Here is a 20,051-nt window from a genome sequence, read left to right as displayed (position 1 = left end):
AGACACGGCAGTGAAAAGATATAAATACGAGTAAAGACTGACGACTGAAAGACAAGTGCGGCTCGTGCTACATGTAATGAATAATCCAAAGAATGTAATTAGCGATGAATCCTTCAGGAGCTTTTACAATATTTTCTCTGTTTTCCCCTTTGAGCAGCGAGGTGATGACTGTAGCAGCGCTAGATTTAATTCTTACTGGTCAGGTGCCAGTCTAATTTATTTATTTCTTCATCTATCTATTATTTCCTAAATGTTTTTTTTTAAGGGTTAGGGTTTGTGTTTGCCTTTGACTGTGTCTAATGTTTCATCCTAGGGCTATCCACATGGCTGTTTTTGGCTGCGCACTCTTTGAGGCTTGCTGTCCTTCCACATGAAATTAAATGTCCCGCATAATTAAAGCGTCTCTTGCTTTGCTAAATGTGAACGTGTCGCTGCGAAGCCCCTTCATGCAACAGAAACACGACCGGGCGAATCTGGTCAAGCAACAAGCGAAATTTACAAAAACAGAGGAAGGAGAAGAAAAAGAAGGAGAAGAGGAGGAAGAAGAAGGAAATTAAGGGGAAGACGAAGAAAAAGACGGAGAAGAGGAGGAAGAAGAAGGAAATTAAGGGGAAGACGAAGAAGAAGAAGAAAGAAGTGAAGAGGAAGAAGAAAAAGAAGGAGAAGGAGACAAAGAAGAAAAAGAAGAAGAAAAGGAAGGAGAAGGAGACAGAGAAGAAAATAATTAGTTGAAAAAGAGCAAGAAGAAGGAGGAGGAGAAGGAGAAGAAAGAGGAGAAGAAGAAGAAGAAGAAGAAGATGGCGTCTAAGAAAATTTGAACTAAAACCACGAGGAAAAAAAATAAATTTTTGGACAAACGTATTGTTTTGACAGATCGAGAATAGCCTCCCCCAGCTGTCTCACAGAGCTTACACAACATATTTTGGTATTAGACTCTGCACCCACGTTCAAGTCATCATTATCCGTCGTGACAGACTGCTCTGATTCACTGGACATGCCCACAATAACGAAACAACATCACATGGCAGAACAAACACCAAACAAACCGAGCAGAACAGAAGGTTGGATGAGACATTGTCTTCACTAAAAACTGAAAAAAAAAAGAAAAAAAACCCAGCTGACTGAGTAATGGTGTAGGTGTGGGTGCAAACTGTTCGTCCCTTAAAATTTTGGCAGGAGGTGTTTGTTACGTCCCCGCGCGAACGCTCCAAAAGGCGAAGAACTCATCGATAAACCTGAAAGTCTGTGTGTGACGCAGGGCGAGCGTTCGGCGTTTGGCAGTCGTCACCCGGGTCCCTGAATGTTCTCTTAATACAAATGTGGTTAGAGTTTGACAAGTGTATTAATGTGATTCCTCCGAGGCAGAGGGGGCAAAGCGTGTTTCATCAAGTGTTATCTCTTTAAGCATTCAGCTGCTGCCACGAAAGTGGACGTTTTATTACCGAGCCTTTTACAACAGATGCTAAAATAAATCATCCCCTCCTGCACCAACACATTCGTCTGAGCATCCTGTTAAATAAAACATAGAGGTTGTGTTACTCTATTGTTTCCTGAGTATTGCTGTGTAGTGAATATTTGCTTTGAGAGCCATTTTTTATCTGCCCATCTCCCTTTTTTTTTTAAGAAAGCCACAGCAAAGCATCTTTTCCCCAGCGGAAGGGAAGTTATTTGGTTTGTAAAGCGACGCCGGCACTCACATTCAATCGAGCCCCGGCGTTTTTACGCAGGCGTTCCCCTACGATATGGGGCTGGAAAGGGTAGAAGTGCAACCATCTATTGTGAAGCCCAGACAGGCTGCAACTGAAGCAAATACTGCCCTGACTTGCAATACATCACGAGTGCACACACACACACACACACACACACACACACACACTGTCCTGACAAAGATGCGTCTAAAGCAAACAAGCCTTCGCCAAGCCATCTGCTCCTCTTCTTCTTCCTCTTCTTCTTCTCATCAAAGGTGTTCACCTCTTTAGGGAGTCTCCAGTCGGTGGAGGCCATTGGGTGTCAGCAGGATGACCCTCCTCGCTGTCCCCAGAAAAACTTGAAGACAGAATCCTCAGGCAACAGCTCTTTTCCTCCCACACCCAGCTCTCTCTTTAGAATAAACTCCCAGCTGCTATCAGGAGAGCTTGTGATCTCTCAATCTAGACTCAAATTGTTTTCTTTTCATCATCTCTATTCTAAGGGTGTGCAAAGCTTTCAGTTTCCACTCGAGATTAAACGAGAAATGACTTGGTTGTTTTAGAAATGCAGGGGTTTTGTAGTTTATGCTTTATCGGTTTGCTCGCGTGGCGATAGCGAAGTTTAGCTGATGGGGCAAATCGTCCAGCTGTTGGGATCCAGCGAGAAGTACAAGTACTTTCAATCTGAGCCCAGATCACAAGTTGAGTAAATGAACTTAGTTGCATTGAATCACTGTCGATGAGCTTTCTTTACATGTGGCTCCACCTCCCCCGTGTCTCATGTGTGTCAGGAGCCTCCATCTCCACCTCCGCCTCCACCCACTGACCTCCCCCTCACAGAACTCACTTCATTCCTGGACTCTTTGTTCACTTTACTGAAACTACCAGCTTTTCATGTGGCTCCTCCGCCATCCACGGCGGGATGGGCTGCTGTTTGAATTCCTGTTTCCTCACTTATGTTGATCTGCCATGGCTTTTTACTCTGGTAATAATGTATAAACAATATGGATTCTCAGGTCACTGTCACCAGGTAGAGACAGTCTAACTGACCAATCTGGAGTTAGACACCTTGTCTGTCTGAGGAGTTTGTGTTCAAGTCTGAGACCTGACTCACCAAAAAGTTTGTTATCAGAATAACACACATACATTCCTTTACCTAGACAACACGATCATTTATTTATCATGAATGAATGTACTTTCCTAATTGAATTATGGGTCCATGCTGTTCAGTCCTTCAAAACCCTTCAAGTCTCCAAAAATCTTTCAATGACACCACCTAGTGTCTCTTTCGGATATTGTTAGATGTTCCATACAGTCAGAGATAAAGAGATGGTTAATGGAGGAGCCCCCCAAAATAAAAGCAGCTCTTTGGTTGGCGTAAAAAACATATTTCTGTACTACTTAGACCCTGAATCCTTATTTAGGTTGACATGTTTGACAGTGCAGTGGTTTCACTCATGCCTCACAAAAAATGGGTTCAGTTCTGTTTCAGTATGAGTATAAGGGCTGTAAAAGGTCCTGACTGTTTCCAATCCCTATCAGTGACCTCACTGGTTATGTTGTAGCCTACTAAAAATGTTAAAGGGCAACCCTACCATAAAATAGGACAAATAAGCTATTTAGTTTTGATGGAGTAGATTTCTGAATTGACCCAGGTGATAAACAAAAAGTCTTCAGCTTTTTAATGTCAGTCCAGTGGATGGTTTTATTTTTGGATGAATGAGATAAACCTACATTTTACATACACTCAAATTTCACTTCACTATATTTTCACATCATGTGCTGTTCCATTGACTCCCCTAATTGGAGATATAACAACTCTAGATTAATTTATCTTCATTATTTATTTTTTAAAGGTAATTGGAAAGCATTAAACACATGTTTGTTTTACTTTTCGAGAAGAACTTGTGAAATCTGCGCTGCAAATTGTCGGGAACTAAATTTCACCGGGCCGTTGTTTCCAGTCGGTGTGTTTTTGTGAACGTACCAGTCTCGCCCAACAAGAAATTAAACGTAAAGATAACCAGGTAATTGTATGACACATCATTTTGGGATGAATTAAAGACACACACGTTCGTTCTGTACATTTACAGCATGTATGATGTCAACGTTTTGGCGCAGATATAAAAATGACGGACAGTTTAAACGGTCTGTCACGATTAGCTTTGGAGCTAATGTTAGCCACTTCATTTCCTGAAACAAGCTAACATAAGCTAGCTGTCAGATAATGCTGCTTTTATTGGTTTCATGTTAATTGACACCGACCGGTACAGTGTCTATATTGATAAACAGAGGAGCAGGGTTTGAGTTAGTTTGTCTTAACGTTAGCTAATCAGTCGCGTCGTTCATATGCTGTGAGGAGAAAAAAAAAAGACCCACACCCTCTTGATTTCTCTCCCCTGTATCTGGGCTTTGTTTTTTCTTCAGGTCGGGTCTGGTCATGGAGTTCGCAGAGCTGATAAAGACACCCAGGGTGGACGGGGTCGTCCTACATCGGCCTTTCATGCCCACCGTGGAGGGGACGCTGTGTTTGACAGGTCATCACCTGATTCTGTCCTCCAGGCAGGACAACACAGAGGAGCTGTGGCTGCTCCACTCAAACATCGACTCAATAGAGAAGAGGTGACGAGCTTTGTTGTCAATCACTGTTGTGGGTATTTTAAAACCAAAATGTCTTTTGTTTTGGCAGTGTGTGGTTTCTCATTATAAATCTCGTTGTGAAAATAGATTCCGACCAGCCGGACATGTGTTTAGTGAAATGCCGTGATATGACTGTGGTCTCTCCTGTGATTGCATGCGAGCAGATCTCAGTACTTCACTGCCATTCCCCTCAGTCGTACTCAAGCTTTACATTTGCAGTTGGAGGGAGGATGTGAAACCGGTGTAGGAGGAAGTCTGACTGTGTGCTGACACTACAGTGTCTCCCACGGGTTGAGAAATGATTTTGTGTGGTTGAGAAGGGTGGGGAGCTGTAAGCAGCACTGAGGATTAAATGTTGGGTTTAAAGGAAAATTACAACCAACTAATGATGCACATGAATGCACTGTCCTGGTATTGCACCTTTGCTTTTTTTAATGCACACTTTTGGAAGGGAGATAATCTCAGAGACAAAGTGTGTGAGGAGAAATGTGTTTGGGTATGTGGTGAGATTAGATACATTTCAGTGTCCATGAAACTGCTTGTGATTTGTTCAGCTTTCTGTATGGAAGCATTGCCATTGTGAATGTTTTGAGTATTAATGTTGTATTAAGAGCGTTCTTGCTGCAAGGAAAGAGATCCTGCATTGAGTGTTTGTGTCTTCCTTATGACAGCCATTCTGCCTGTTGTAATTTACAAATGAATAAAATCTTCACTTTCAGATTTGTGGGCTCTCTGGGAAGCATTATTGTCAAGTGCAAAGACTTGAGAGTGATCCAGCTCGACATCCCTGGTATGGAGGAGTGTCTCAACATTGCCAGCTCTATCGAGGTAAAAAAAAAAAAAGTGCCTAGTTTTCTAATGAGCACCCATCTTAGAGCTTAATTATATCTGGGGATATTTTGCAAACCATAAAATGTGTAGCATTGCTGCAGAATGTTTTATGAATGTAATATTTAAATTTGTGTTTAGGTTACCAGTTATCTTTTTTTCCCTTTCTTGACTGGGGGGCTCCTATGCTGCCCTTTGTTATACACCCAAATCCCCAGAAGCCACCCAGAATGGTGTGATTTAAGGGTTGACTGGAGTAGCCAAAAAGTTACAGTCTCACTGCTGTAAAAAGTTCAACTATATCGCCCAACTCGGCACTTTTTTTGCCTCCAAGACAAAAACTGGACAAGTTCATCCTAGTGAAAGTCAGAAAGACCTTGGAGCTAAACTGCATTCCTTTACAATGGCCAAGAGCCATGTTGCGTTGTTGGCTTGACCCACAAAAACCCAGACCCATTTTACGACATTTAAAATAGGACATTTAAAGGTTTTCTGACATATATAGTGTTTATTACAAGAATGTCACCATGGGTTCTTATGGGTAGTCTTAGAAGCAGCTGAAGGAGTATGAATAATAGCTGGGATCTTAACCTTCAGCTGTTTGTACCCAGGTTTTAAAGATGGTTTGGATTATAAAGTTAATATTGTAATTATCACGCTGTCATAAAACTATAAAACGAAACCAATGGACCCACTAACCTACAGTCAGCGTGTTGGAATGCAGTCTGTGGGCCAGCATGTCTTCTCTCATCCAAGAAATAGCTACCTCTAGAAGTAACAAGTTAAAGCTTTTATCTAACTGTCATCTGAAATTCTACATGTTATTAACAAACACCTTCTCTTTATGCCTCTCCAGGCTCTGTCCACACTTGACTCAGTCTCCCTGATGTACCCTTTCTTCTACCGGCCCATGTTTGAAGTCATAGAAGATGGCTGGAATTCATTTCTTCCAAAGGACGCCTTTAAAGATTTGGAGTCCATGGTATGGACATGATTAGCGAGAAAATCTCAACTTGCTCACAGCCGTCTGGTGCGCATGCTGAACGCTCCTCTTTTAACGTGTCCACATTTCCTTTGTCAGACGGATGAATGGCGACTAAGTGACGTCAACAAGGACTTTGGCGTGTGTCCATCCTACCCCCCTCTGGTGGCAGTGCCCAAAGACGTTGATGATGACACACTGAGGAAAGCAGCTACCTTCCGCCACAGTGGCCGCTTTCCAGTACTCAGCTATTACCACAAGAAAAATGGCATGGTGAGCGCCTGGGAAATGGAGTCTGTATGATTCTGTTTCAAAACATTCTCACCATCATAATATACTGTAACACTGTCAGCCAGCGTGGTGGAGGTTTATTTGCATAGAGGGTTTATTTTATCACTTCCTCTCTCAGGTGATGATGCGAGCAGGGCAGCCTCTGACAGGCACCAACGGGCGACGGTGTAAGGAAGACGAGAAACTGATCAACGCCACCCTGAGGCCAGGCAAGCGTGGCTACATCATCGACACACGCACTATTAATGTTGCCCAGCAGGCCAAAGCCCGAGGTGGAGGATTCGAGTCCGAGGCTAACTACCCCCAGTGGAGGAGGATCAACAAGGCGATCGAAAGGTGAGCGGTCGCTGAGGTCTTCAGTGGCTTTTCTGATATTTATTTTTATCATTAAGACACTTTGGATGCAATGTGATTCAATATAAATGAACTATTCAGGCATTCCCTTCATCTTTCTGACAAATCTGTCGTTTCCAGGTCCAATGTGCTCCAGGAAAGTCTGATAAAGCTCGTAGAGGCGTGTAATGACCAGTCGCACAGTATGGACCGCTGGTTAAGCAAGTTAGAGGCTTCCAGCTGGCAGACTCATGTCAAGGAGATCCTTACCACCGCCTGCCTGGCTGCCCAGTGCATCGACAGGTCAGGGAACAAAGTTTGCCTGTTTGAATAGTAGTGAATCAGACACATAGAGTAGCAGGTGACAAACTGTAATCGTGTGTGTGTGTGTCAGGGAGGGAGCGTCAGTGCTGGTTCACGGTACAGAGGGGACGGACTCCACCCTGCAGGTGACCTCCTTGGCTCAGATCATCCTTGATCCGGCCTGCAGGACCATCAGAGGCTTCCAGGGACTGGTAGAGCGAGAGTGGCTCCAGGTGAGCTCGTCTGACCATTTGTCGTCTTTTTGATAAAATGAATGACTGAGAATTTGAGGGAATGTCTTCGTATTTAAAGCTTAAAAGGGCACGCGCTTTAGTTAGTAATTTTGGTATTTAAATGTGATCACATCCCTTTGGCTTTGAATCCTTTCCTCGCGACCTGTCTGACCTCTACGACCTTCTGTCTCAGGCGGGTCACCCATTCCGCCAGCGCTGCGCTCAGTCAGCCTACTCCAACAGCAAACCTCGCCAGGAGGCCCCCGTCTTCCTGCTCTTCTTGGACTGCGTGTGGCAGATCCTTCGCCAGTTTCCGTGCTCCTTTGAATTCAGCGAGAGCTTCCTGGTGCTGCTCTTCGAACATGCCTACGCTTCTCAGTTCGGCACCTTCTTGGGCAACAGTACAGCTGAGAGGTAAGCCTGCTGAGGTTGGTCTACCAGCCTTATGTTTTTATTACATTCATCTGTGACACCCACTGTCATGTAGAGCTGCATTATCAAATGGAAAGAAATACAGTATCCGTACAATACAATGTTCATAAATGTTAAAATGCAATATATAGGCCATCAGTGTGGTAATTCGTGACACTGATGTTAAGAGTTACATCATGCAAACAGCGTTTCATGGGGCCTTTACTTCACATCCCTGAGCTACTGGCCACTAAGCGGCTTTACTCAAACAGTTGTGGATTACGTGACTTTTCCCAAAGTCAGTTCTGAAGTTTTCATTGAGGGAAAACGAGGAGACTATTCACAACAACACCAGTGCCAACAACCAGGGATGTGTCATTGTGCAGGTTACACAACCACCTTGACAAACTGCTCTTTTCCATAGAGCCAAACTGTCTCTGCCTGAGAAGACTGTGTCCCTGTGGTCGTGGGTGAATCGACCACAAGAACTGGAGCGTCTGTCCAACCCACTGTTTGAGGCCAACAGTCTCGTGATCTGGCCCTCTGTTGCCCCTCAGAGTCTGCTGCTATGGGAAGGTGAGAAACATAGAAAACATACAGCTGACGGTGACTCATGGTTTTTTGTTTATCCTTGGGATAATCCTTGAAACCAAGTCTAATTAACTTAATTACCAGCGCCTCAAGCAGTTTTTTTAGCAACGGCTGGGAAGAACCTTCGCCATATGTATGCCGCTTTAAATCGGTCATGGTGTCATCCCTGATTAGATTTGTGCTCGGACAGATACTCTGAAATGTCGCCAGAAGAGGGCGCCATTGATTTCGCCATTTTTTTTTTACTGCTGATAAACTGAGTGACCTGGTAAACCACTTGTACATTCCCCATATGCATAAATGACTTGACATTTTTACAGAAACGTGCAGTGAATCGTAACAACAGCAATGCTCTGTTTATATTGTACTAACACTATCACTAATGATATATTGTATTGCTAATAATTAAAGTACAAACGTGGCGAGCATGAAAATAAAATAACAAGCATATACATTTTCAACTTTTAGCATTTACTCACCTCTCCCAGTAGTGACCCCGCCCCCCTCTGATGACCCGCCCTATGAGCGGTGTCACGTGAAGAGGTCAAACTCTGCACGTGGCTGTTCTGCTCATATGACGTCTTTTCTGTCCTCTCATTTGACTTTCGGCATCTATGTATTTTCAGGATTGCTCACACTGCTTCTCAGGTGTCTCCATGATTTGTGTGGCTTACATGTCTAATTATAGGCTACACAGAGGGTATCCTCACTGACCCCTACTAGTGACCGTTTACTGTGAGGTAACCAGTAGCCGGTAATCTTAGTCCTTTGGCACGCTTTTGCACTCGCCGCAGATAGTTCCTGTTTGAATTTCAAGCTTAGATTGCACGAGGAGATATCGGTTTGGATGAATTGGTAGCAGATGTCAGAATGTTACACAGCTCTTCCGCCTTATTATAGTTTCAGAGCACCAAATGGTGATAAACAACATGAGCAGCGAGACAGTGATGTTTCCATGATGATTAAGTAAAGCTGTGTGGGTGAAAGGGATGCATACTGCTGTTTTATTTCTCAGCAGCCTCTCGAAGGAACAGCATGAGTTTGAGATGGCATCAGGCTGCTGTCTTTTTCTAAGCAGGGCTACTCGCCATTGTTATTTCGATTGTTGTCTTGGGACATATGGTCATTGTAAATCAAGGATTACTTGGAATTCAATGGCTATCCCCTGCTGGGCACAAGTTTCCCATTCATTTAATGTCTTTTGGAATGTAAAATGATTTAATTCAATGCAAGGAATATGTTAAATAAGTCAGAGTCGGCTGTTCCCTAATGGCTGTGTTTCTAGGAGCTAGGTTTGCCATGTTTTCCTAGCATGTATGTGGTTACTTTCTATAATTGTGGGTTCAGTGATTGCAAAAAGAAGTTCCAGGGGCGTCTGAGCTCAAACGCTTGAATGTTGCATCAGCTCAAAGCACACGCCATTCATAAAAGAAGTATGGGGGAAGGGGTCTAGACAGATCGGGGGTCACCGGGTTCAGGCGATCACGTGTGAAGAGGCCTCTTCTCCTGCCTAAAGCCTCAGAACCACACCCTCATTCTATATGAAGTGGATTGTATAAGAACTACTGAGGCATGCAAAATGCAACAGACATCCTGCCCACGCTACACTTTTGTATAGCATGACGCACATCCCACTGGAAAAGACCCACATCTGTATGTTTCTGGAGGCTTCAACTCGGCAGGTCTCTTCAGAAGTTATTTAGAAGATAAATATGACCAAGAGGGTGTGACACATGTTGCTGTGTCATTTGTCGTGAGTCACAATGACATTTGCACTGTTTTACCAGGAAAAGACAGATAAAGAAGGAGAAGTTTTAGCTCCGTGGTGGCGTTTGATCTACAACTCCTCAACACTTGTGAACAGTTCACACATGAAAGTGATAATAATAATAGTAATCCGTATAAGCAGTGGCTGCAATTGTTGCTCTCCGATTAGTCAGCCACCTATCATTATGAACTGTTGTCTCACCTGAATACTTTGTTTGGTCGTCTCTATAAAAGTCAGAAGAGCCGAGCATGTGAACGTGCTCGACAGTTTTTCTATGCTCAGCTAAAATGCCACAGTACTACAAGACTAACAGCGTATTTAATCTGCTTAAGCAGAACAGACTGTCACTTAAGAAGTTAACTGAACTGACTACTGACTATGTGTCGCTGACCATAATGGAGCGTGTCTTCTTATGCTGCTACCATTGCTATGTCTCTTCACAGTGCTGTGTCAGCACTCGTTATATTCGCTGTGTGGTGACTCAGGAAATTAAAAATGTGAAGATTTTTAAATGTTCCTGCAGTACCGGTCCATTTAATCCGTCAGTCACAGGCAGGTATTGTTGCGTACGTTGTGCTGGTTAAAACCAAGAGGGCCCTGCAAATCTGCGTTGAGCTAGTCAGCTGTCAGCAACCAATGATCACAAGTATGTTTGGCAAAGAGAGCTAGCAGCTAGTGGAGGGGATAGATTACAGAGGAGCAAAACACAGAGCAGCACTTAATGTTTCACTTTCTCTATGTTCACAATAAATAAAGATACTAAATTACTTCAGCTAAGCACACTTTGGAGGGAACACATGCTCTGAGTTTAGAGCATCAGGCACTTGTATATATGTTATATTTGACTGTAGGAGAGGAAAGTAACCAGGTACAATCAGTAGCCAGGTGGTGGAATTGTGGCCTCAGGGAACAAAGACGTCTACAAAGGTCTAAAAAAGTTTTCTCAGATTCTGTGTCACTAAATTTTGTGTCTTATTGATTTCATCTTAACTCTTAATTTGGTATGTTTACAACTGACACATCATGCACAGTATGCCTTTAAGATTAATACCTAGTATTTACTGTGTTATCCAGGGACAAAGATGCTAAAATCCTGTCAAATAGGGACACAGTCAGACACCATCTCTTGCTCCCAATTTCATAAAATGTGTTCCATACTGAAAAGTATTTTGATCCTACTAACCAGGTAAACTAGAACGGCTGTAGTCCACTATTTCTAAGTTTGAGGCACAAAAGTTGAGTATGTTATTCTAACATCAATTTAAAGTATATTTCCTATCAATTTACTGTAGTGCAGCAAACCTGAAATCATCTACCCAAATGAAGATAAGCAACAATATAAAATAACTGCAACCTCAATAATGAGTCGATGAGTTAATCCATGTTGCGCCAAACTTACTTTCATAATGACTGACCCTATTAGTTTGTTCCTGTCATCCAGCACAACTCTGTGGACATACTTGAGTTTCCAGAGTATCAGTCTCACGGGGTCATCTTCCAAAATCCCCCACCCACCATCAGAGAGCAATTGAAAGGTTGGCATCTGCACACAGTCACTGGTTTGACTTTCAACACACTGGCGTCACATTCGGCCTCAAGAATCTTTGTTTATTGCTCTCAGGAAACTCAGTTATTCCATTCCTACTGTTCTTTTCTACCTTAATTAGACAATTGAGGCAGGAAACAAGTTTTCTTTTTACAATTTCATATACTTGAATACCCCTTTATGTGTCAGACAAAAGCTCCTTATTTTCTCAAGCATGCAAGATGCACATTCTTACTCTGGTAGCATTCGTGATGATGAATTCTAATGGCTTCGGTTCTCCTCTTGTGACACCTTGAGGTTGACATTTGTGGTTATGAGTTAAGTATCTCAACAATTATAGAATGGATTGCCATCCATGTTCGCTTCATGTTCCCCTTAGTACAGGCTGTCATGTTCCCACCAGGTTGAACTCCAATAGCCTTGGTTTATGACAAAAGCCAACAGGGTCATCTTAATCCGGATTTTGGATCATTGAATTCTGAGGCGTTATCAGTGATTGTTGGAGATGTTGGGTTTATTTTCTTTTTCAGAGATCCTTTATTGATTTGTTTGAGCGGAGGGTTTACCTTTGGACAGATTTGAGAGAATGGACTTTGTAACAAACTCAATTTTTTGAAGTCTTTTTTTTTAAATTTGATGTTGAATCACTGAAAGGTGATGGTTTTGTTGAACTCTGGATTATTTTTGGTGAATATTATTTTAACTTGCCTAAAACCTGCAAAAACCCACCAGGATCTTTTTAAACAAGATGTTGTAAATGCAACTGCCAGCTGATCACAAATACAGGTGTTGGTCTAACAAATGCACCGCTGCCAGTGCTTAACACAACTGGAAAGTCCAATTGAATCATGGATTTGGAGAATCATAACACTCCTATTCTTTTATATTCTCTGTGTTTAATGCTGGTTAGCAAATGTTAGTTTGCAAACATGCCTAACTGTGCTGCTGAATGTGGGAAATTTTGTACCTGCTAAACATTTGCATGTTAGTTCTGTGACTTTGAACAATTGTGCATGCTGACATTTGACTCAAAGTGCAGCTGAGCCTCTAGCAGGGCTGTACACTCTAATTAGAGTTTAACAGTAATAAGGGAAACCACTTCCTTGTAATAGGTGTTATTCTTTCTAGATTACTGAATAAGTGCCCACCTCCTTTTCTATTACAGGCGTGTTCCTTCGCTGGAACCGTTCCTCCAGGTGTTTGGACGAGGCCTACGAGGAAATGGTTCACATAATTGAGTACAACAAGGAGCTGCAGAACAAAGTAAACAGCCTGCGCAGGCAGCTGGCCCAGCTGGAAACTGAAGACCCTCTGCTGCAGACGCCATAGAGAGAGAGGGAGAGAGAGGGAGAGGTAGAGAGAGAGAAAGAAAGAGAGAGAGAGAGGGAGATTGAAAGAGAGAGAGAGGAAAAAAGGGGGAGTGCTGTCAGTCGATCCGCTTTTAGGCCTCGATTAGGTCTAAATATTCTTTTCTTGTCTGAAAAGATAAAATCCAGTTATAATTTTGGATTTTGTACTTGATTGTTGTTACGTTTTGGTTTGCTGGACCGATGAAAATTGAACTGGAATGGCCGACCTCTCTTTGACTTTGCATTCATGGACTGACAGAGTGCTCTCCCACCTTACATACAAAACGAAAAATGTTGACATTTTAACACTTTGTGTCATTTAAACAAGGCAGGAGTGAAAGATTCCGAAACCAAAAAAAAACAGAAGAGAAGACAGCCAGATATCTCTCAGAGCACTGATAAAAGCCAAACACTCGTCACCTCATAATAAAATAACTGGCAACAGTTTGGATTCCAAAAATGTGAGAAATCGCCACTTTTCGTCGTCATAAAACGTAAATTTGATTCCTTGAGTTTTTGGACTGTTGGTGAGAAATTTAAATGGGCTATGTTTGGACATTCCTGACTGATGAATAAAAAAAAGATAATCATCGGATCAAATCAGAACTTGCAACCTCACTCTAATACGCATGCAGACCTCTGTGTACAGAAACAGCTGCTCATTTCCTTAAACGATGCTTCGGCCCGTCGACTGATTTCACAGTTGCTAAAGCCTCGCCAAACACCCCGCGCCTCACACACACACCTGCTGACTCTCATTTACATACACAGATATCTATGAAATTCGGCGAGTGATGTGTGGCTGCAGACTTCTATGATATTTCTTTTTCATGTCTGTGGGCATTAATCTTGTTCAGGAGGGAATGTTGGTTGATTTACTACAGGGTACACATTTTCACCAAACATCCCGCTGAATGTATATGCCACTGAAGCACTGCGGAGTAACTATGGCAACATATAGGGTGCTATAAGGCAGCATGTGACTGTGGTGCACGTTGAGATGATATAATAAGCGTAGGTAGCCTAGGTCAGCACCCGCTGTACTGTACAATGAGAAGACTGGGAGGCTTATTTAATAAGGATCTGACCAAAATATCCTGATTTGTGTGTGTCTGTGAAATCATTACTTGACATTACAGTAAGCAGCATCGCAGGAGGCATGGACAGAGACTTATTTAACACAGTGTTATAAAGTGTTCATCAGCTTGCTTCGTCGGTAGTATCTTTATGTTACAATAGCAAACTAGTCGAATATGTTTTGGGTGTATGATACAGAAAAAAAGGGGGGTGATGGGGGTCTTGTTGCCACAGTAACGGAAGCCATGTTGGTCGTATGACGGTGAGCAAGACTTGACAGAGTTTAACACATAGGTTTGTCTTCTTAACAGGTGAAAATGTTAGTTTGAGATTATCGCTTTAAAGACCAATTTATATTTTGGAAATTAAAGTTATATTATGATTGTCGTGTTGAAGTACATATATCAAACAAATCGCTTATCCTCTGATTTATAGTCAAGAATAGAGAACTAACGCACTTTGTGTGAAAGGCATATACGATATCAGTCACATACTCCGCTAATTGTAAGTCTCACTCGCCCGCTGAAGCCATATTAGACAATAAATGTATTCATATTCAACTTGAAGACAAGCTAATAAACTAACTAATGTAGGTTCAGACTATCAGGCTTACGTTCAGGTGACAAGGACTGTGTGTTCAGGGGACGCTGACGCCGACCCAACCCAAGTCCAGGACCAGTCGAACCACATGAAACATGTTTCTTAATTGCACTTGTCACTAAGAGCTAGGGGAACACGTGTAGAACAACATGACCTGAATTCTCTGAACATGGTGACATTACAGCTCGTCTTTCAATGCTGTCCATAGGTGAAGGCAGCTTTCCATTAGATTAATATTAGAAGAGAGCTTCATGCTGCACTTTAAAAAAGGCCATTCTGGGGTAAAAAAAATTGAATCCACTGTTCATCCTGGGCCAGTTTTCTTTGTTTCGTCAGTATGTAAAACATGCACTTCTCTGCTTGTTTCAGTGTCATCTTCAAACTTTTTTGCTTCACAGATGATGTAATAACCACACTAAGCTGAACCGATTACAGTCACTACATTAACCTGCTTTATAAAGGGGATAGGTCGTTATCGCTGCAGTGTATACAATTTTTACTTTTGCCAAAACAAGACGCCGTTCCTGCCGTTGCTTTTGCGCGTGCATGAATGGAACAACGAGTCCAATCAAGGTAACGGCGTGATTTTCAACTGTACAAACTTCCTACGCTTGCATTGTGCATAATGTCTTTAATGATCATTGCTTCGTCAAAGTCAGCAAAACTCTAAAAATGATTATCAGCACTGTGGACGAAACGCCGCATTTGTCTGTTGTGCTTATCAGCTTCGTGCAATGCCTTACAGCTGAGGAGTTCAAAGTAAACATTTCAGTTCTTTTATTTTTTATGATCAGATTGTCTGTAAGATTATTATTGTCCAAAAGATTGAATGTTTTTGTTTTTTTTTAAGTTTTCAAGCCATTAAAAATTTAAGCACAACACATGTTTGAGTTTGTTTATCATCATGGAGGTCCGTGTTCTTACACCAACAGGGGAAAAATACCAATTCCAGCACACCCGGTGACGGCTTATGTCAAAAGTGCTCGAAGAAACGAAAGAGGCAGAAAGAGCTGCCTCGAGAAACGGAAAGGAGATGTGCAAGTGTGATAAAGTAGAGAGAAGAGAGGGGACAGGAAGTCAGTTCAAACAACGTCAATGCTTACAGCAGCTTTGACGCAACAGGTTATTGTGTGTGGTCAGTTTTGTGAAATATTTAGTTTAAAGGCATATGAACCCCCCTGTGCGTGTTCAGCGACTAGCAGCTAAATATACTGTCTCCTTTCACTTGAAAAGATGTACAAGTAGGTCTGTATTACATCCATTAGTCAGAAAACCAATTTTTTTAATGCTACATTTGTGTGACACACTGCACACAGTCCGACAGATCATCCGACTAAGAGATTTGCGGAAGCTCCTCTGGGAATGAATGGACTCCCGGTTGACTCCCATACGTGCAAAGAGCCGTGTGCAAATGAGGCGTTAACATAATCACACTAAATATTAAACCTGGGCTAAATCCTGCTTATATATAAAAAAAATGCATTAGAAACCTGTGAAAGGCTTGTAGGGATGGACCAGCAGAGAATAATCACCTGTATCTGCATCTTTCAGCTCATTGTTTTTGCTTTTACGGCCCACTACTATTGTTTTTTGATTGAGTCTCACAGCTCTCATCGGCCCAGTTCGTGGTCACAGCAGGCAGATGTTTTTCTGCAGAACAGTAAAAACACATGCTGCCCTCCAGCGCCAAAAGCAAACAGACGAAGTTAGAGATTAGCTGGTAAACAAAGGGAAGCATTTAGCATCTAATCCGCCAGATATGCAAAACGCTCGCCCTCACAACTTTATATCATGATATCAGTGTTAGTGTTTCCTCTGCCCTGAGACCCTGGTCACGTCTGTCCCTGCCCACTGACAGAGGAACATTTTCTTTTCCACTTCAAAGGCAGGTGACAGATTACAATCTTCTCATACCTTGTCCCCATATGGCTTGTCTAAGGATTAGTAAACAGCTACCATAAAACATGTTGCCTTGCCTGTGAGGAAAGTATCATCTGATGATGACTGGGGGAATAAATAGCCAGGAATCAGCTGCTGCACGGAGGCATGTGACTGCTGCCAGTGTTTACAGTGCAACCGTCCAGCCATCAGTCTTCTCCATATTGATGTGGCCTTGTTGCTGCTCTGATTTCATGGCTGAGAGCCTTATGTTACTTAACGCACAGGATGCCTTCGACTGCCTCTCAACCGAGGACTGCGTGTGCTCGTGCTGAGGTGTTTCGTCGGAAGCAGGTGTTTTTGGTTTGCGGTACAACTGGATCACGTCCCTCTTCAAGTTCAGTTTAATGATTGCAGACAGTCACTTCATCACAGCCCGTGACTCTTTTTGGAAGGGGGACGAGAGTCAGTGTTTGTGCTGTCCAGTCAAAAAACTGGAGAGACTTGAAGAGATAATGAATTGTGATTTTTTTTTTCCCCCTCCCAGATGCTCCCACTGAAAACAGAAGTTAACCAAAATTGTGTCATCGCACAGTAATCAGGTATCATTTCCCCGATAGTAAGGCCGTGAATCCGTGCTGTTTTGGAAATTAGTGCTTTCTAGGTGTTCCCCAAAGATATTCGGCTTTTGTTTTCAGTGGGTCAGTTTACAGATTAACTTGTTTTGGACCATGCCACTTTCCCTCCCAGTGACGACAGCCGATGGGGGTGTGCGCCCGTCCACCACTCACGTTTCAGCACGGACCTTGTGCCCACCCTCTGCTCACTCCACTCGGAGACATCGTCACCCTCGTTGGCCCTCCTCTATCTACTGCAAACAAACCCCAAAGTCAAACAGAGGGTGTGCACACACTCACATCTTACCTTTCCCTTGATAAACATGAACAGATTCAAATCAAAGAGGCTGTAGCGCTTCACTGCTTCCTTTTACCAAACAGCTGAAGTGCCGCCGCAGGGATTGAGATTAGGAGTGCCTTTTAGAACAATTTGATTACCTTATCGGTGAAAATCGGTCTCTTGTACACAGCCTCTGAGCACAACACAATAGTTGTGAATACAAATCCAAGGATTGTGTGGCAATATTATCAGATGTCACATCACATGCCAACCCCTCAACAGAACCCGGCGGCATCATATCAGTGTTGCGTGTTGAAAGCTTGCGTCTCGAGGTAAACATGTTTTGTTTTCTTGCCACGTAGCCATCAGGTTTGTGCTGCACACGTCAGAACAGCAGAACGCCATATAAGGCAGCCTGAACCAGACGCGATGCGGCGTCAACACCTGGCTGTAACATGCTATAGACCGTATTCACAAGGCGGCCGGCTTAAACGAGGCGCCAATGTGTTCCATGTTGAAGTGTTCAGCTTTCTGACCGATGAGCAGTTGAACAATCTGGATGGGGATCAGGCCACATTTCAAGGTAAAACAACTATATATGTTAGCACGTCAGCTTCCGTTGGACCACAGCCAGGTGACATTTGAATAACCACTTCCTCTCTGACATCACCGTTTGATGGTTTTACACGATCAGTGTGAAAGGCGTCCGATCTTCTCACACACATCTTGGATACATTTATTTAAACCTGGAAGTGAAACACACAGTGTAGTAGAACTCCGTTTTTCTCTTGTCATCTTTCTCTGTCAGTGTCCTCATCACATCTCTTGGCCTCCGTCATGATGTCCCTTAGAGGCTGCTGAGCTCAGTTCCCCTCCTGTTTACCTGGCTCCGGTTCTGATGCTCATTCTGGACGCTGCTCCCGACCAGCATTGTTCAGCTTGGCCCCCTTCCAACCCAGATGCATAAAACTCCTCTTCCCAGTCTTCCAAACCTCACCTGCGAGCTGAAATAACCAGCTCGAAGCTACAGTTAGCATAGACTTAAGCACGAAGTTAAGCTTTCTGTCTGTCAGGAAACTCCATAAAGGACAGGAAAACTTATTTTTTCTTCCCATAAAACGTGACCCAGTTTCACCAAACTCACTGACGGTGGCATGTTGGCGTATGATGAACTGTTACACACGGTCAGCGTACCATCGGAATGACTTTGTGGCTGTTACGTGAAGGCAAACCGGTTCCAGCAGGCTGCTTTAAAAGCGTTTGACCACAAGAAAGTATCTGGTTAGTCTCGTTTAGCTTCATGTGTAGTGCAGCTGAGTTACTACTCACTGACTCCTCTCAGTATTTGTGAAAGCCTTTGTCCATATTCACAATATTAACACTCAATGTCAGTGCATTATTTCGTCATGACGAGCTCAGCCGTGTTTAAACTATGTAAAAAGTCTTCTTATAAGGAAAAGGGGGCTTACGATGCAGGTGCTCATATTCTCTTTGGAAGTGGAAGACCCTACTAAACTTTTAAAATATTTTTGGATGCGCATGTAAAATTACACTGTGGCCTGCTTAAACATAAGTAGCATGTAGAGTACGATCTAGGTTAGTGGAGCTGAAACTCACTTTTGCATGCTAAAGTTGCGGGGGGCAGTCGTGACTCATTCTGAGCGCAGGGCCGCAGACTATAGAATGTGGCCTCTTTTAGTTTGGCTGTCCTGCATCGCCAGCCAGCCCATTTAATATAAAATCACATTCTGATTTTACGCTCTACGCTGGTCACATCCAGCATCCGTTACACTGTTATGGTAAGCAGCTTGGGCAGCTAGTTCCAGCTGCTTGTGCCCGTGAAGTGCAAACGGTTTTCAACTCTTGGTTAATATTTTCTTTGTGCAAGACATTTTTCCAGATTTTTTTTTTTTTAATTAAATGTTTTGGTTTTTTTTAAAAAAATGAATGGGGGACAAAATCAGTAGTTTTTAAAGAAAATCGGAGACAAGATCCACAGAACACCGTTTGAAGCGAAGAGAGGTGGCAGGGTCCGCCACACGTAAACAAGCCGAAACTAAAATGAAATTGTTATTGTCATAAAGATCAATCCATTAAAATGCCCCCCCCCCCCCCCAAAAAAAAAACTACATAGTGCGCCTTTAATGGACAGGCAGCAGTCATCTATCAAGTTTTTAACTCTCTTCTTCTAGTTTGTCACATGAGCATTTTCATTTTCAGGTTTCCTCAGTAGCAAGATGAATATATTTCTGTTTGAGTCATTTGGCACATGTCTGCTCTGGAGAACTGCCCTTTGTTTCTATTTACGCATCATGATGACCTCCAGGTGAATTGTTTTGAATATAATCACCCTCATATGTTATAAAAATAGGCTCCCTGCTGAGATGTATTTGATGATCACCTTGCCTTCCACCATCTTTGTGTATCCTCCACACCGCAAGCCCTCCATAAGTCATTAGTATTAATCACGGGGACGAGCATGCGTGAGTTCGTCGTGGCACTGAATGGACGCGCTGGCTGTTTTAATTGGGGCTCCGGGGCTGCGGGGCTCTCAGGGCGCCCGCAGTGACGCGCTCTGGGAGTGGTCTGCGAGGGAGGACCGCACCTCCGAGGCTCCACCAATCCGAGACGGAGCC

The 20,051-nt window shown here is 43.1% G+C and overlaps 1 protein-coding gene across 1 annotated transcript; it reads left to right on the top strand.

The window, feature by feature from the left end:
* Positions 1 to 3,576: 3,576 nt before the first annotated feature.
* Positions 3,577 to 15,521, top strand: mtmr9 (myotubularin related protein 9). Its single transcript, XM_037087041.1, has 11 exons — positions 3,577 to 3,715; positions 4,116 to 4,310; positions 5,048 to 5,156; positions 6,013 to 6,138; positions 6,238 to 6,411; positions 6,548 to 6,765; positions 6,904 to 7,065; positions 7,157 to 7,298; positions 7,492 to 7,712; positions 8,134 to 8,285; positions 12,780 to 15,521. Exons 2-11 carry the CDS (start codon positions 4,129 to 4,131, stop codon positions 12,941 to 12,943), a joined length of 1,650 nt encoding a protein of 549 aa, XP_036942936.1. The 5' UTR covers positions 3,577 to 3,715; positions 4,116 to 4,128; the 3' UTR covers positions 12,944 to 15,521.
* Positions 15,522 to 20,051: the final 4,530 nt, after the last annotated feature.

This window comes from Acanthopagrus latus, chromosome 22, assembly GCF_904848185.1.
Source record: "Acanthopagrus latus isolate v.2019 chromosome 22, fAcaLat1.1, whole genome shotgun sequence".
Taxonomy (NCBI): Eukaryota; Metazoa; Chordata; class Actinopteri; order Spariformes; family Sparidae; genus Acanthopagrus; species Acanthopagrus latus.
Note: the sequence above shows the minus strand (reverse complement) of the source record. Positions and strands in the feature narration are given on the sequence as shown.

Excerpts from the sequence above, each read along its gene's own strand:
- mtmr9 (XM_037087041.1), top strand. The coding sequence starts at position 4,129 with ATGGAGTTCGCAGAGCTGATAAAGACACCCAGGGTGGACGGGGTCGTC. Across the intron at positions 6,766-6,903 it reads ATCAACAAGGCGATCGAAAG|GTCCAATGTGCTCCAGGAAA; the intron begins GTGAGCGGTCGC and ends TGTCGTTTCCAG. Across the intron at positions 8,286-12,779 it reads GAGTCTGCTGCTATGGGAAG|GCGTGTTCCTTCGCTGGAAC; the intron begins GTGAGAAACATA and ends TTTCTATTACAG.